Here is a 16,426-nt window from a genome sequence, read left to right on the forward strand (position 1 = left end):
CGCTATTTAGTGAGCTTCAGACCATTGACTCGCGTGTTGTTCGCAAAATCGAATCAAATTTAAATAAATCAACAGATAGACATGAAAATTTTTCACAAAATGGAAGTAAATATATTAGAAACAGATTCACTATTACTCCGGTTATACCTGGCGTAAAAAAAAAAAAAAAAAAAAAAAAAAAAAAAAAAAAAAAAAAATTTGCAACTGATTTGAATATATTGGTGTAAGAAAGGAACTATGATGAACAATATTTATTTCGACATTTAATAAATGTATAATGACTGACTCAAGTGGGCAAAATTGATGCTGTAACAAGATCACCTATGAATATCTTAGCAATTAGGAATTAATTATGATAGGTAACTCCTAAAAAATTGGATAAGAGTATGACGTGTTCCAATTTTTGTTCTAAGCTCAATGAAGATGCCCATTTCAATAAATCCTGATGAGGCTTTCACAGACTCGTTCCAGCAGCTTTGACTATGTTAAACGTAGTCGAAATGAACTAATGTTACTGGGTGCGGCAAAAATAAACTTGCACTAATGTATTGCATCATAGAAGTTAACTAATTTACTTTTTAAACAGTGTGTTAATTTCTTTTTGTCTATCACTTTACATATTAAATATTATATAATTTTTCTCTTAGTTTCCGTTTTTTTTTGGGGGGGGAGGGGGGATTTTTTTACAATGACAAGAAAAAATCGAGGATTGCATGTAATGGATGATGCAATCCATTTCCCATGGATTGCAGTGTATAGTCGATTTTGATATTAGTTATAAAGTTTGAACTCCCTAAAACAATCGCTACGGCCGAAGTGGGATAGGTTAAAGGTATAAGACTTGCGGCTCAGTGATGAAAATTTTAACTAGCGGTTGCGACTCAATCAAGGTTGGCAAGTTTCTGCCGAGGTGGTTAAAACCACTGGTAGAAACCGGTTAAAACTGGCATGACAGAAACCCTTTTCTGCCACATTTGTGGCTGAAACTGGCAGAAATTCAGAAAATGACATAAAAGTTAAGTACTGAGATTGACATGCAATGGATAATACATAGAAAAAACATTTAAATGTTAAACAAAGTGATCAGTGAAATTGCTATTTACATTTATGAATCAGTGAATCTAACCAATTATATTACCTCTTACATACAGCAAAGATTAAAACTGTTACTGTTATAATAATTGGATTGCTGCCATGCAAATTATGTCTTGAAAAGAAAGAAAACTATTTGAAAGTAGCTCTATTCAGTTACATTAAGAGTTAAATGATAATAATTACTGAATTTCAGAGTTTAATATAATAAACTAAAATTTAGTATTTATATTTATTATTACATTACTTTATTGTTTATTTAATATAAATATTTGATATACTGCACTGCACTCTTTATATTTAATAAAAACAAAATAATATATATTTACAAACAATGAATTAAAAAGTTTGTTACAGTTACATTTTTCAGTTTACTTAAACAAAATGTCATTAAGCAATTACTAGAACTAATATAGAAATTTTTTTATTTTCTGCCAGTTTTTGCCGGTTTTTACCGATTACAACCAGTTTCTGCAACTGGCATGGCAAAAACCAGTTTCTGCCGGCAAAAAGCCAACCCTGGACTCAATATCACTGCAAAAGACGGCCCCTTTGAAATCAATTAAATTTATTTATTAATAAAAGTCTACTCTTATTTTTATTTGTTATATTTTGTTAATTTGTTTATTTTTATTTAAATAAAAGTAAAAATTTTTGTCTTGGAATTTTGAGGCACCGTGTACTTAAACTACAAAGATATTTTGTTCCAGGATTAATTCCAGTTTTTTTTTAAATTTTTATTTATTTATTTATTTGTGCTACCAGTCACCAAGTTTTGCATAATCCTAAGTCCTTGTGTAATAGATATTATTATCTTCTCAAAGATAACCTTTTCGCTTTGAAATTCATCCATGTGAACTGATAGATATAGTGTAGCGAGTAGTTTATTTTTTTAACTATATTATTTTATACTAATTCACGCTTACGCTAACTTTTCACCGTAAATTAAGTTGAAGTTTTTTTTTTAATTTCTTTGTATTTACTTACTGAAAGGAAAACAAACCAGTTTTATTCTCAATATGATGTACTACTAATTAGCAAAATTTGGAAATATTCTTACAAAATTTTTTTTCTTATTTAACTAGTGGGTTCTAGCTCCTCTGCGCTTTATCCGCAGTTGGGTTGCTCGCCTCTATGTTTTTCGTTATAAAATATGATTAATTCCATTTTATATATTTTATTCTCTGAAGCATCGACGCTCCCATTCTTCTTGTAGTTTTTTGTTTCTTTTAAAGTCTTTAAATAAACTTAGAAAAAAACTATTGAAAAAATAAACCCTTTTTCAAGAAATGCTTTTTCGAGTTTAAGAGAAAAATCACGAAAACCTCTCAAGTTTACTCAAAAACTCTAATTATTAATCCAATTAATTTTTGCTAAAAGATACAGAAAAAATTACCGATAGTTCTTATAAGGTTTTCTAAGAGTTTGCTCACTAACACTCGTTAACATCCATAAATCGATTTTTTATATATATATATTATTCGCATTAATACAACTTTTTTCTGATTTTACAGACACGATAAATTTTCCAAAAGTGTCCATATAATCATTGAATGATCTATATAAGCATTAGTAAAATGAAAATGCTCATTTCATTGTAATTCAAGCCCATTCTTCTTTTAAAAAAGTATTCAATTGTTACTTATTCTTTTATCGTCCTTTGATTCTGTTGCACATTGCTTGTACATTTATCGCTTTTGTTCAAAAATAAAATTTGCATAAAAAACTATCTCAAACAGTTTTTTGATCAATTGACTTAAAAAATAAAAATTATGATTAGCTTTGAGGATCAACTCACAGCTCCCCAGTAGCAAAGAAAAGAAATATATCTCAAAGTCTCGAGATATAAATGCATTTTTCACGAGTCTTGCAACAAAAGATATATGGTCAATGTTTAAAGCTAAAGGAGAAAACATCAATTATAAATGTAAACACGTTTATACAAATTAGAAAATAAAATAAAAAAACAATGCAACAACTTCATTTAATGTTAAAAAATAGTGGAATATTTTATGTAATTAGTAAGGTTTCTGATTATAACTCAAAAACATGAAGTTGCAATTGCTACGGACTATTTAAACTTTTCATAAATGTCGCCTAAACTAAGCTGTTGTTCTATAATCCCAGTTCCTCAGAGCAGCATTTAGATTCAAGTGTATTGTTAAAACATAAAAAAAATATTTAATCTTCAAATTGCTTTAATTCATGATCTTAAATGTTCGAAAATAGTGTACTAGGAAATATTCTAGGATAAATATAAAATAATTATGATACCTTGTGCACAAGAACAAGACCCAGTATATCGTATACATGTTGCTCCGTTTTGACAAGAACATCTATTTGCACAGTTCTTACCCCATGCAGTTGGATGGCAAACTGTAGATCAAAAATTGTATGGTTAATGTTTTTTTTCTCTCAAAATAATAATAATAATAATATTGTTATTAGTGATAATAATATTAATAATATTAATATTAATAATAAGTACAAATTAATTTTCGATGCATATTTTTATAAAAACATTCTTACTAATATTTTCAAAAAACTCCAAGACAGTTGGTCAAATTCAAAGTCACATTTTTGTTCTCTCTGGCAATTAAGAGAAAAGCGCAAGTTAAAAATTTAATTTTTAGTTTGAAAAAAATAAAATTTTATTGTTTTTATTGAACCAATTATTTGTTTTATAAGCATATTGTTGAGAAAAAGTTTTTATGTTTAAGAAAAGAGAAAATATTGTAACAAAAAAGGAGGAAAAAAATGCAGATTTTTCAACAGGTTGTTTCCATTTCCAGACTAACCTGTACGCTAGCATTATCTTACTTTAAAATCAGCTTACTTTACACGAAATGATCTTTTATTGCATGAAATCTACATAACACGGATATATTTGGAGGAAAATTATCAAATATAATTTTACGATTCATGTATTGATCCTGCAGAAAAACCAAAACTTTTTTCCTGCTATAACAGTAATGAAAAGATAGTACAAAACTAAAATAATTAATCGTTGGATGAATTTATAAAAAAATCGTTCGTTAAAGGTAAAATTAAAATGTTTTATCGTTTGTTGTAACACGTAAGCTAAGTATATCGCTCATGGGCTGCAATAGCGGCACAACTAAAAAAAATCATGTTTTGAGATAAGTGGGGGTTTTTTTTTAGAAAATATCTAATTTTAGTCTTAATATTATATATTTTATATAATATGTTTCAGAATCTTATATAATATGTTTTATAATCATATATAATATAATAAATAAATAATTGCTCTTAATTTAGTTTTTAGCCTAATTTTTTTTAAATAAATTAAAACAAGCTTAATTTATTTAGCCAAGGGTCGGATTAAAGTGTAGTAGGGCCTAGATCTATGAATAAGGTATTTCCCTATTTTTCATGAAAAGTTTTAATATCTTTTCAAACTTAAAAAAAAATTTAATTAACTAAATAGTAATCAAAGCTAAATCAGTTAAAGACTTGTAAATTAATACATGCACTACATGCATTAAGAAATAAAAATAGTTATACTTATGTGCTCACTAACTTGAATAATCTCAAGAAATTGAAGGGAAAAGACATTTCTCATAACATAAAAAATTTATTTATTTCAAAAAATATAATGGTAGAAAATGTCGAAATTTTTCGCCCCTAAAAATAGGCGCCCACTCTCAAGACTCACATGAGGAAAATAATATACTTTAAATCTATGGATAAAAGCTTTTTTTAATTCCGTTCAAGAAATTTTCAACTGAGCTATTTGGGCCATATTTTCCAGATTTTAGCTATCCGTCTGGGACAATTCTGGGGACAAGCACCTAGATCCTTTGGAAAAATTTTATGTTCATTCAGAAAACACATGCTTTTGTGTCTTTTTTTTTAATTCGCAATTCAAATTCGCCTGTACAAATTTATTTGAGTATTTAAGATTAGGCTGTCGAATCATTGAGATTCGATATTACATCGTGAAGATCCGATCATTTGATTAAAAGTTATTCATGATGTTCACTTTTTTTTTGCTTGCTGCCCACTTTAGAAATTAGTCCAAACCAATGCAATAATTTAGTTTAAACTCTAAACTAACAATTTTTATGACAAAAAATTTACATTGATTACATTTAAATATTAAAAGAAAAAAGTATTAAATAGTATGCTTGATTTAAATTCTTTTAATTAAATATGGTAACAGCACAAAAAAAATTTGTGGTTTCTAAAGTTCTGCAACTTTTTGCTTTATTTTATTTATTATTTTTTTTGTTATATTTTCTAGAAAAAATAATTTTGTTAATTATAGCATTACATTATGAAGCGAAGTAGGCTTTGTTTTAATGTACACGTAACAAAGATATTTTGTAATTATTTAATTTAAAATTACAAGCATTAAAAGCAAAATATGATTTATTGTTTATTGGATATTTGGCTACCTTGCGGGTGTCAATTTTAAACACAAACAAAATAAAATTATCTTACTGAAAAACTTCTTTTATAGTTTCCGTCAATTATAAAAACAAACACCCTATATTTTATTTTCTAAGCTATGAAATTCATTAATGAAATAAATAATACAAATATTGGTCCAATTTCAATGCTCTACAGTTTTAAAAAGAATTGCAGTATTAATATTGAAAAAAATTTTTTGCTTTGAACAAGATGTAATCTACAGTGAATTTCATATTTTCAATGCACAGAAATTTCATCAAATTCAATGTCAATACTCATTTTCGAAAATATATAAACTTTGTTACATTTCATTAATTATGTCACGAGGACCTGACTAATTTCAATCCATAAAGAATAATTATAAGAAAAAACAAATCCAATTATCTTAACAAATCAGATTCGTATGTTTTTCAGCTTTTAAATTACTCGAGTTTTGCAAATAATAATAGCTTGGACATCAATCATACATTTTTAAGTCTATGTACTTAGAATACGAGAAAATATGATGACGGAAAAGAAATGACAATGTAGAAATTTTTGCCTTTGTAGAAAACAATTTTTTTATTTATTTTATTCAAATGTATCTTTTCACATTTAGTAATGAAAAAGTACAAATACTCAAAAAGTCTAATTATCAATACTTACTAGCATCGCAGGTGGGTCCCTTGTAACCTGAGTTGCAATCACATCGATTCGGAGAAGCACAATTACCCATTTTACAATTTGGAATGCAAATGGCTAGAATTAGAAAAAAAGTTGGAAAAAATGCGTCAGCCGAAAGAGCTTTGATAAGCTTTTAAATTAAGTTTTTCAACACTTTGATAAGCTCTTTAATTGAACAATATTATTTTCTAATTTGAGATGAGTGATACGTTTAAAGAATTTGTCAAGGTACCAAAAATGATAGTTTTTAAAATTGTCTAAATAGCTTTGGTTTAAGATTCGTTTTGAGATTTTTTTTTCGAAATTGTATTAAAAATAAGTTAATTTCATGCGAAAAAAAATTTCTCCTGCATTTGTTAAAGAAGCAACAAATATATAAATGAAAATACAACTCAGTTAAGAATACATTATATGCAATATTTTTATCCGTAACTTTAAAGCCTATTAATAGACCTTTCATATTTCTCCAGCATACCCTCCTGATCACGTGACTAAAAGGACAATCGAAATCTTCATAGGACATATGAAACAAATGCAATTATCCTTACAAACACTACAAATACTATAATCAGCGTGTTTATTTACAAATAGTCTATAGGGACAAATTAATCGATAAGTCCGGGAGCCAGACAACTTCACTTTTTTGTTTCGAAATTGAGATTCTTGCATTTTTACTCTCACATTTTTACCTCCTACTTTATATAGTATATATTGTGCAGTGAAATCTCAATTTAGTTCGAAAACATACCACATTTTGGAGATTGCCTGTTCTCGGATAATGTGCTACAAGACGGCTACCGTTGTTGCTTATGAAACTGTTCACATTATCTAAGAATTAATAATTTAGTTTAGACTTGTTATTTTGTTGGTGCTTTTTATCACGCAATCAGTGATTCAGAAAGTATTTTTTGGTTAGTTACATCAAAAACTCCTCCACGAAGGTAAATTCCTTCTATGTCGTTAGGTTGGGGATCAAAATTACAAGGCTACTGAATTTAGCATTGATAGTCGTAAACCCAAAATTGGGTCAGCTGTTCAGGGCCGGTTATAAAATAAAATGACTCAGGATAATTGGAAAATTTTCCAGTATTTTCTAGTAAGTCTGACAATTTTTAGACTTATTACAGAGGTCCACATACTTTTCAGTCAATTAGAAACCATATTATTTATGTATTACAAGATTATTTAAATATTGTTGCTGAATTAGCCTTATTTACCTCAGTTAGTTTGCAATTAGCCTTGGGTAGTGAGGACGTATTTTATAACCAGTGTAGAATAACCGACCCATTTTTTAGTTTATGTTATCACTGTTCAATTCCATTATTTTGTAATTTTATACGCAACCACAAGACAAGGAAACTCTGGGATTAAGCATTGGGCTGAAGTAGCTTTCACGAGAAACTTTTTGATGGAGTTCCCCATTTGTGTTATATGGAAGGGAAAACCCCGGAAAACCTCTCATGTTTAGCCGAAGACTGGAAAATTCTAACCCATGATTCGTAAACCTCTGAGGATATTTTTACGACTGCACTAGTTGATTTGAATTCTGAAGTCGGTGAGAGCCGAGATTAGAATTCGAATTAACCACTTATCGCCACTCGAACGTTGAGTCAAACGTAGAGAAAAGTCGAATATGTACCACTTCAGTGAGGCGCAAGTGCTTTATGTCCTGAGCCATAATTTCTCCACTGAGGTATTGTTTTATTTCATAAAGGGCGTTTCATAGCCGACCAATTTCTTGATTTACGATTATGAATGCTGTACTACGTAGCCACACAAAAACCACGCATATCCCCATGGTTAGCTCGAAAGTAAAGGAAATGTAATCAAATACCAGTCTTTCTACTGAGAATAATTTTTATGTAAGCACTGTGGTCGATGCAAACCAGAAGATCTTATCATAAACAGACTTATAGAAGATTTATTGTAATAAGTGGTAGCAGAATTAAATTCTAATTCATATGTTTCCTAATTAACCCAAAATCATCCAAGCTAATATCAATAAGCCTAAAAATATCAGACGCGTAAATACTAAAGACTTACACCAAAATAAACATGACCCATTCAAAAAAACCCACGGTGTTAGCAAAAAGTCAGATTTTTCAATTAGCCTACGACAAGCATCTAGATATCTAGGGAATGCAATAAAATTAGAACAGTCATGGAGCTTTGTTAATGAGATGCATTATTTAGTGGACTTTTTTGTTGAGGGAATTAATTTAAAGTACATATTTAACTCAACAAAAGGAGTTTTTATTGTTAAACACTAGATTAAATTTAATGTATCTTTGAAAAAATACCTACGTTGACATTGTCTATTTATTTCCTTGTACCCATTGCAGCATACTTTTACCATTCTTGAATTTGTTCGAGTGGCTGTAGAATAAGTTGTACGATATCTCGTTCTGAAAAAGGAGAAATCATTGCGATCAAAATGAAAGATAAAATTTTAAACAAACTGCATCCATCAAGAGCATTTATTTCTTAGCAAATTTAGAAAATCCAAAACTTCTGCTTCCTCATCATGACATATTGTCAGAGCAATTAAAGAAAATTTAACACAGTTTCAATAAAATAATATATTCTTAATTTAGAAAATATTCAACTGATTTATCTGTTCTTTGGTTTTTAAGAATAGTTTAGTATACTGTAGCATTCTTGATAAGCCTGAGCTATACAATTTATCTCGTATTTCTTTAAGCCCAAAGACAATTTTCTTTGGTATGTGATTACGTTTAACGCTCTGTAGTAAATTAATATTGCTGAATTTCAGTAGTATACACTGAAGAGCCTAAAAATACAATAACGCATTGTGAGATCTTTTGCTTTCAAAGCAGAGGCTACTTACCTTAGCATGGACGCTATGAATTCTTAGTAGAAAAACGGAGACATATTGTACCAAATGTATTAGCAGCGGTCAAGTAAAGTCGATATATTTCGAGATGGTAGTGTCTGATTTCCCAGCTCCCTTTCTATGACATCCCAAATATGCTTTATTGGATTAGGCTGGGTGAGTTGCCATTGTCAAGGCGGCCATTAGTTACAGTTCATCATCATTCTCTTCGATCAACTCCCACACAATTCGAACCTTGTGAATTAAGGCGTTGTCCGATTAGAAGTTACCGTCTCCTGTTGGCAAAACAGATACCATGTAAGCGTGCTACTGATCCGCAAATTATGTTCAGATGTTCTGTTATTTACAATGTATGTTCTGCCACAACTATGGCCTCCAGTGTCGCCAACAAGAACGACCCCCAAAGCATAAAACCGCTACCACTAGCCTGTGTGTGATCTGCTATGCATGAAGAAACATCTGTTCACCTGTAAGAACACCTACTTTGACATGACTTTCAACATGATGAATCGTGATTTATCTGATTAGAAAACTGTCTTTTGCTTATCCATTGTCCAGTGTTGATGTTACCGGCGCAGTTGTCTTTGACGCTTGGTCACCTGCGGCACACAAGTAGGTTCCATATCCAAGAGAGTCCACTGAACTCTCTGCTTGCACTTGGACAGACATTGTATTGAACTACACATTTGTAAAAATATGACTTTTTAAAATTGATTTCTGAGGAACAATGCGACCAATTTCGCTTATATATTGTATTTTGCCATGTAAAATTACATTCTTTAAAGTGGTGTAAAAAATTGTATACGTATATTTTATATATAATTAGATTGTCAACCAGAAATTTTTATTCAAAATTTTTCCAACTAAACAAATTATTAAATTAAGTTTTTAATAAAAGTAAATAAAAGTTCAAGACATAAGGCGAAATACCCAAAAAAAATTACATTCAGGGGTCCAAACTTTGGGCAGCTCTCCTACCAAACTATTGTGACCATATTTCTTATATTTCCCGACTACTCCCGATGTTTTGGGGTTCATAAATCCAAATCTATCGAAAAGGGGGTACGTTTTTTTAGAGAAAGAGGGTTTTTGTGACTGATTTTATAATTCAGAATAACGTCTTCACTAATTAATTAGCATATTTGAGGTCATCCCCTTGAACCATTAAGATTGAGTCATAGAAAATGAAACTCTGATCCAATAATTAGATCATAAGTTATTCACAGTGGTCTATTTTTTATAAATTTATTTATTCATATTTTTTACACTATGCCTAATATTTTGGCTTATAAGTGTATATCTATAATATATTATGCAATATTTAAAAAAAAACATTTTTTAACAAATATTACTTCAAATTTCAATAATAACTTCAATTTTGTGTATTAAGCATGGTTCTCTAGGATTATTTTTTTGGTTCTTAGGAATTCAAATCAAAAGAATATGCCATCATTTTAAGGATAAAAAAAATTTTCCAAAAGAGTTTTCAGCAGCTTTTTTTTCTTTCATCTTGAAAATTGGCTGAATAAAACGACACCAAATTGCATTTTTTTAACATCTGCATTTGTTGAGTGACGTGTGTGGAAATTAGATCTGTATTTAAACTACTTGACAAAACTCGAAAATCTGAATAAAAGCGGATGGTGATTAAATGGTTGGTAAAATGAAAAATAAATCTTGTAATACGAAAAGAAACGAGTAAAATTAATAATAACGGAATTATTTGGGAACATATATTTCATACTGGCTATTCTAGTATTTCAATATTAAATATCCGATAAATTTATAATAAAAAGTGAATTAACTATTAGTTTTTATTTTCTTTGAAAGATGTTCGTATTTACTGGAATGCAATCATGAATAAACATACTAAGATTCCAGATGTATGCAAATATAAACTACATGAATGAACATTTACGTAGAAAAATAAGTTATTGACATCAAAAGACAACTCCACTTACCTATACCTCGTACAACGAGGAGGTATGCTAAAACACCAAGTAGTATATGACGTCATATATGAGGTTTTTCTAGAAGCTGCATACGTCGTCAAGTAACTAAAAATATTTCAAGAGTTTTAAAAGAATGTTTTAACTTCGTTTTCAATAACTTTCCGAAACTTTTGAAATGAATTCAAACATTAATGCAGATTATTCTGCAAATTTAAAGCAGATCTTGTAAACACTTTTTCTTTCCAAAATATATTTTAGCATTTTTATTCAACTAAATGTTAACAAACTTATATTATTAATAATGTTAAATATCGATATAATGTAATATACTAAATGTTAAATATATTTATATTATTATGCCATTCTGAAGAATAATATAGGAACCTGGGCCGACTAGGCTCTTTGGTGGTCAGGGAGCTGACCTCATGTCAGGAAGATGCTGTGTTCGATTTTCTTTCCTTCTCTCTGTGCTATCTGTCCTTCTTACTGAGGGAGCAACATTGGCCCACCTAATATGATGCCCCTGAAAGAGTAATCAGCAAATCTGCCCTTCTTATACCCGAATGACGAATGTCAATGTCCGAATGGGCATTGGCAAACGAAAATATGCATGTAAAAATCAGGATATCTTTTGTTTTTGCTTTTGTTTTTTGCCAATCGGACATATTTTAAAATATGATAAATGTTTTTTCAAACTGGTAATAATAGTTTTACTACCTTGGATTGCATAAGTTGTGTTAGTCATTAAACGTCTCACGTGTGAATTAGTTTAGGAAGATTTAGAAAGGACATATACCTTTCAAATAATAAACAGTCGAATTAATGTTAGTGATCATGACACCAGCTTACTTGCATTTTAAAAGCTTCCTTAAGCATCAAATCAAGCTAATTTGTAAACAATTTGGAAAAGAATATATTTGATTACAGTAAGTACCCAAAATTGATGTTTCAAACCAAAGGAGCTTACACACTCTAATTAGATACAGATTTTTAAAACAAAGTTGTGCGAGTATGTGCGGGAATAAGAGCAAACCCCAATAATTCATATTTGATATATCAGGTTGCAAAAGTGAAAATAAGTTACATCCTTGCATACCTATAGAAGAAAAGAATAAAAAAATCTGCGAATTGCTCCAAAATGCACAAAGTTGCGAAAAAGTGTGCTTTATTTATTTTATTAAACCCTAACCAAATTAAGTAGTGTATAAGCGACAGTACACTGTGAAGAATACCCGTCGTTTTTTCGGATTTTCTCCGCATAATTAACGGTTTAAAACCGTTTTGTTGAAGAAAACATTTTCATTTCCGTTTTCACCTTAATTACAAACAGATTAAAACAGTCTGTTTATACTCTAGTTTCCATGCTAGTTTTACTTTTTCTCCAATCATTTTACGATTGTTTTCTATACTTGTTCTTATTGTTTGGCAATTATTTATTGTTTGGCAATTATCTTATTGTTTGGCAATTATCTTATGGATCAGCACATCTTATAAATGAAGCTTCGATTCAACTTTACCGTTAGAGTGATACAATATTGAAGCTAAATTCTTACTATCACATTTTTTTTAATAATAAGATACCTAAGCCGTAGTGGATCAGGGAACAGAGCACATGCCCCTCAACAAAGATACCCAGGTTCGAACCCAGGCGATGACAAGTCGATGAGAGTTCTGCCGAAATAAAATATTCACATCTGCGAGTACATAAAAATTTATTTTCTATTAAATACACCCAAGCACTTGAATAAACTGGTACCTCTTGTGTTCTAATATATTTCAATTAACCAAAAAAGGGAATAGCTTACGAATCAAAACAATTTCGAATTAAAATGTTTTTTTTATTTACATGTACTGATTATAAATTGGGATCAAAATTACCAGAATATGGTAAAATTTACAGTGTTTCAGGGAGCACCAAAATGCGCAGTAATTTTCATTGAATCACTTTGGTAAATATAACAATAAAATATTGTTTCATAATGCGCATTAAAATCTGGTAATTGTTTAAAAATTTTGTAATTTTCTTGTCATACTTTAGAACCTGGTATAAAAGCCTTTTATACGGTTAAGAAAGAATTTCAGTTTTGCATTTTCACTAAATATGTGGTAATAGGAGCTATAATTTTGATAACCTGAATTTCTGGTGAACCGTTGCGACGTGAACGGAAAAATTATCGAATGAATTGTTAAAATATCATATATTTTTGTTTTATTACCAGAAATATGTTTGTTTTCTTTACCAAAAATATCATAAGCAATAAATAATCAAGTATTTATTTTATAAAGTGTTATAACTTACGTTTCTGAGACATCGCATACGTAGTGCCCAGTCGGTTCAGCATCAAATGGTTCACAGAAAAGGGAAACCAAGAAAATTAAAATTGTCCAATCAAAATTTAAATTCTTTTTCATTTTTTTCAAAAGCTAAGAAAAAAAACAGGAAAATTTTTTTAAATTTTTATTCTATGCTTACAGTTTAAAGTACACTCTATAACAAAAAAATCGACGCACCAAGAAGCAATCATCCGATTGCTTTGAAATTTCGTATGCGTGAATGTCTTGAACAGATCAGGCTGGAATGATGCCGACTTGGGACGTATAGTCTTTAGCGACGAATCCCGCTTCCAACTGTGTCCTGACGATCATCGAAGACGTGTTTGGAGACGCACAAGACAGAGGGAGAGTCCCGCCTTCACTATTGCAGGCCACACCGGCCCTCAACAAGGCATTATGGTCTGGGGTGCCGTTTCCATTGACAGCCGGACCCCGTTGATCGTCATTAGAGGTACACTTACTGCACAGCTGTACGTCGACGACATCCTAAGACCTGTTTTGCTACCGTTCCTTTTGCAGCGCCCTGGGCTGGTTTTTCGGCAGGACAATGCCAGACCACATACGGCACGTGCTCCTATGAACTGTCTGCAAGCTTGTCAAAGTCTTCCTTGGCCTGCCAGATCACCAGATCTCTCTCCCATCGAGCATGTCTAGGATATCATGGGAAGGCGATTGCATCTGGCACGGAATGTTGATGACTTCATTCGACAATTGGATCGAATATGGCAGGAAATACCGCAAGAGACCATCCGGGAGCTTTATCGGTCTATGCCACGCCGTGTGGCAGCTTGTATCCAGGCTAGAGGCGGGTCAACACCTTATTGAACTTGTTACTGTTACTCTGCAGTAAATCATTCAATTGTTCTGAAAATTTAATCATTTACTATTCTGTACATTGTCTTCCTATCCACCAATTTTCGCTTCAATCGGACAACTCCTTCATGGTGCATCGATTTTTTTTGTTTGACTGTAGTAAAAATTTCTTAAATAATTCATAAATAATAAAGCTCAAATAGACCAATAAAAATAGTGCTAAAGCAAAAAAGAAAAAAAATTGGTGAATGAAGCACAAATGAAAATACAGAATTGGACATACTATAGTTTCAGTTCTCTAAACAAAAACCTTCCTAGGTATTTAAATGACAAATGGTATTAGAAAAGTAAAGAGTTAAACACATGCGAAGAGGCTTACAGAGGAACAAGTTTGAACAAAGTAATAAAAAGAAGGTTAATATGAAACGGGTGTGAGGGGGTAAGGCGGAAACCCCAGGGAGTAGAATATTGAATTAGATTAGATTTCCAAACTTTGGAAAAGGGTGGGATACATAGAAAGATGATTAACTAAATTATTCATTGTCTAAGTTACTAGAATTTTTTCTCTGTTTTGATTGGTTAAACCGCTTTACACTTGTTTATTTCTTTACTTTTCTACAGTCATTTCCTGTTTATCACGGAAGAAGGCTCTTGTAAGAACTGAAACTATAATATTTCAAGTTCTATACTTTCACTTTCATTTATGCTTCACTTTCATCTGTATTCAACATGATGAATGTGCCAATATCCATGTAAAATGTATTTTTTTCTGAAATTATTATGTTACATGTAGATAGTTATTATCATTTTATTTAACTTTCTCCTTTCTTTCTAAAAAAAGAACTAGGAATCATTTTAATCAGCAATACGAATTAGCAATATTCATGTGACTTTAAGAAAAAAAAATATATAATGGTAGAACTTCGGTTTGATTTAGCATCGTGCTCGGCTTAAATCCTAAATTGAGAAAAAAAATCCTTAACAAACCAATAAAATATTTCTTATTAATTTTTGCAATTAAAATAATCAAATTAACTTTTGAAAATTAGGGATGACTCAATTAGGCTCAATCAAGAAAAAAATTTTGATCTGTTACATGCCTTAAGAAAAACAACGTGAAAATAACCTTTAATTTGAGACATCTCATCCAATATTAAAATTTAGGCACGCCTCATTATTAGAAAAACATACTTTACTAAGATTTCACATTCAAATTATAATTAAACCAGAACTCAAAAATTTGAATTACCTTACAAAAAAACATAAATTTATTAAAAATCCTTATTTAACGTTATTTTAAACAAACAGCAAGGCAAAAATTACAATGCACATTTTTACATATTTTTTCTTTCAAATTTTATAACTATGTTTTTATTAGATCGCTTCCATGTTTGTGAGGTGAAAATATTGCAATCAATACTTCGACCATTTCTTGATTTGCTAGAGTAGGGGAGAGTGGTGTCAATTGTAACAGGGTACGATTGTAACAGAGCAAAAATTTCGAGTGTCGGGTTCTAGATTTGGTTCCTTGGTGGCACACAAGGTGTATTTAATAAATCTACATGTACACCCCTGATGGCAACCACTTTTATGTACTTTTGAAAGAGTTACATCACAAAAGATATTTTCACGCCACGCAAGTACTTTTTTTGGTATTAGAATATTATATTGTAACAAAGTAATTTTGTTTAAACAAATAAAAATTAGTAACCGAATATGTAAGTGGACACCTTAATTAACATTTCAATAAAAAAAAAATTAGTTTTGCTAATTAACTAGCATTGTTTTTAACAAATGAAGCTGAAATGGCGTCTTGGGGACAATTGTAACAATAAGTAAAGGGACGATTGTAACAGCTGAAAATAAATAATCTTATGTTTACAAACCATTACTTAACTCTTTAAGAACCACCAATAGTTTCCTATATCATTTATATTATGTTGCATGTGCATTATTTTATTTGTCACCTTTCACAGCATAAATTAAAATTTTTAACCCCTTAAAGTTAAAAGTTTAACCCTTTAGGTCTCTGCTCATTATTATTTTTACTCCTAAAATATCACTACTATTTTGATCAATAAAAAAATATATCACAACTATGATAATATGTATAATTAACTATGTTTTAGTTGAATTTATGAACTGTTACAATTGACCCCGTAAGTGGGGACAATTGTAACAAGTGCACGACTGTCAAAAATTGTTAATAACTAATATAATAACATTTAAAATAAGGTATTTATTTTTTTTTCTAGTAGAGGATAGTCTACTTTACTCGTCTGTC

At 30.2% G+C, this 16,426-nt stretch overlaps 1 protein-coding gene across 3 annotated transcripts in view; it reads right to left on the reverse strand.

Moving 5' to 3' along the window:
* LOC107455093 (multiple epidermal growth factor-like domains protein 11) overlaps window positions 1–16,426 on the reverse strand; it is a 55,044-nt gene that overhangs the window by 26,345 nt on the left and 12,273 nt on the right. For all 3 annotated transcript variants that reach the window (XM_043051244.2, XM_043051243.2, XM_043051245.2), the window contains exons 2-6: window positions 13,295–13,419; window positions 11,005–11,100; window positions 8,494–8,594; window positions 6,172–6,264; window positions 3,367–3,468 (exon numbers count right to left, since the gene is read on the reverse strand). In XM_043051244.2, the coding sequence (XP_042907178.1) occupies window positions 3,367–3,468; window positions 6,172–6,264; window positions 8,494–8,594; window positions 11,005–11,100; window positions 13,295–13,419 (517 nt within the window). The remainder of the gene's footprint in view (window positions 1–3,366; window positions 3,469–6,171; window positions 6,265–8,493; window positions 8,595–11,004; window positions 11,101–13,294; window positions 13,420–16,426) is intronic.

Source organism: Parasteatoda tepidariorum, chromosome 7, assembly GCF_043381705.1.
Source record: "Parasteatoda tepidariorum isolate YZ-2023 chromosome 7, CAS_Ptep_4.0, whole genome shotgun sequence".
Classification (NCBI taxonomy): domain Eukaryota; kingdom Metazoa; phylum Arthropoda; class Arachnida; order Araneae; family Theridiidae; genus Parasteatoda; species Parasteatoda tepidariorum.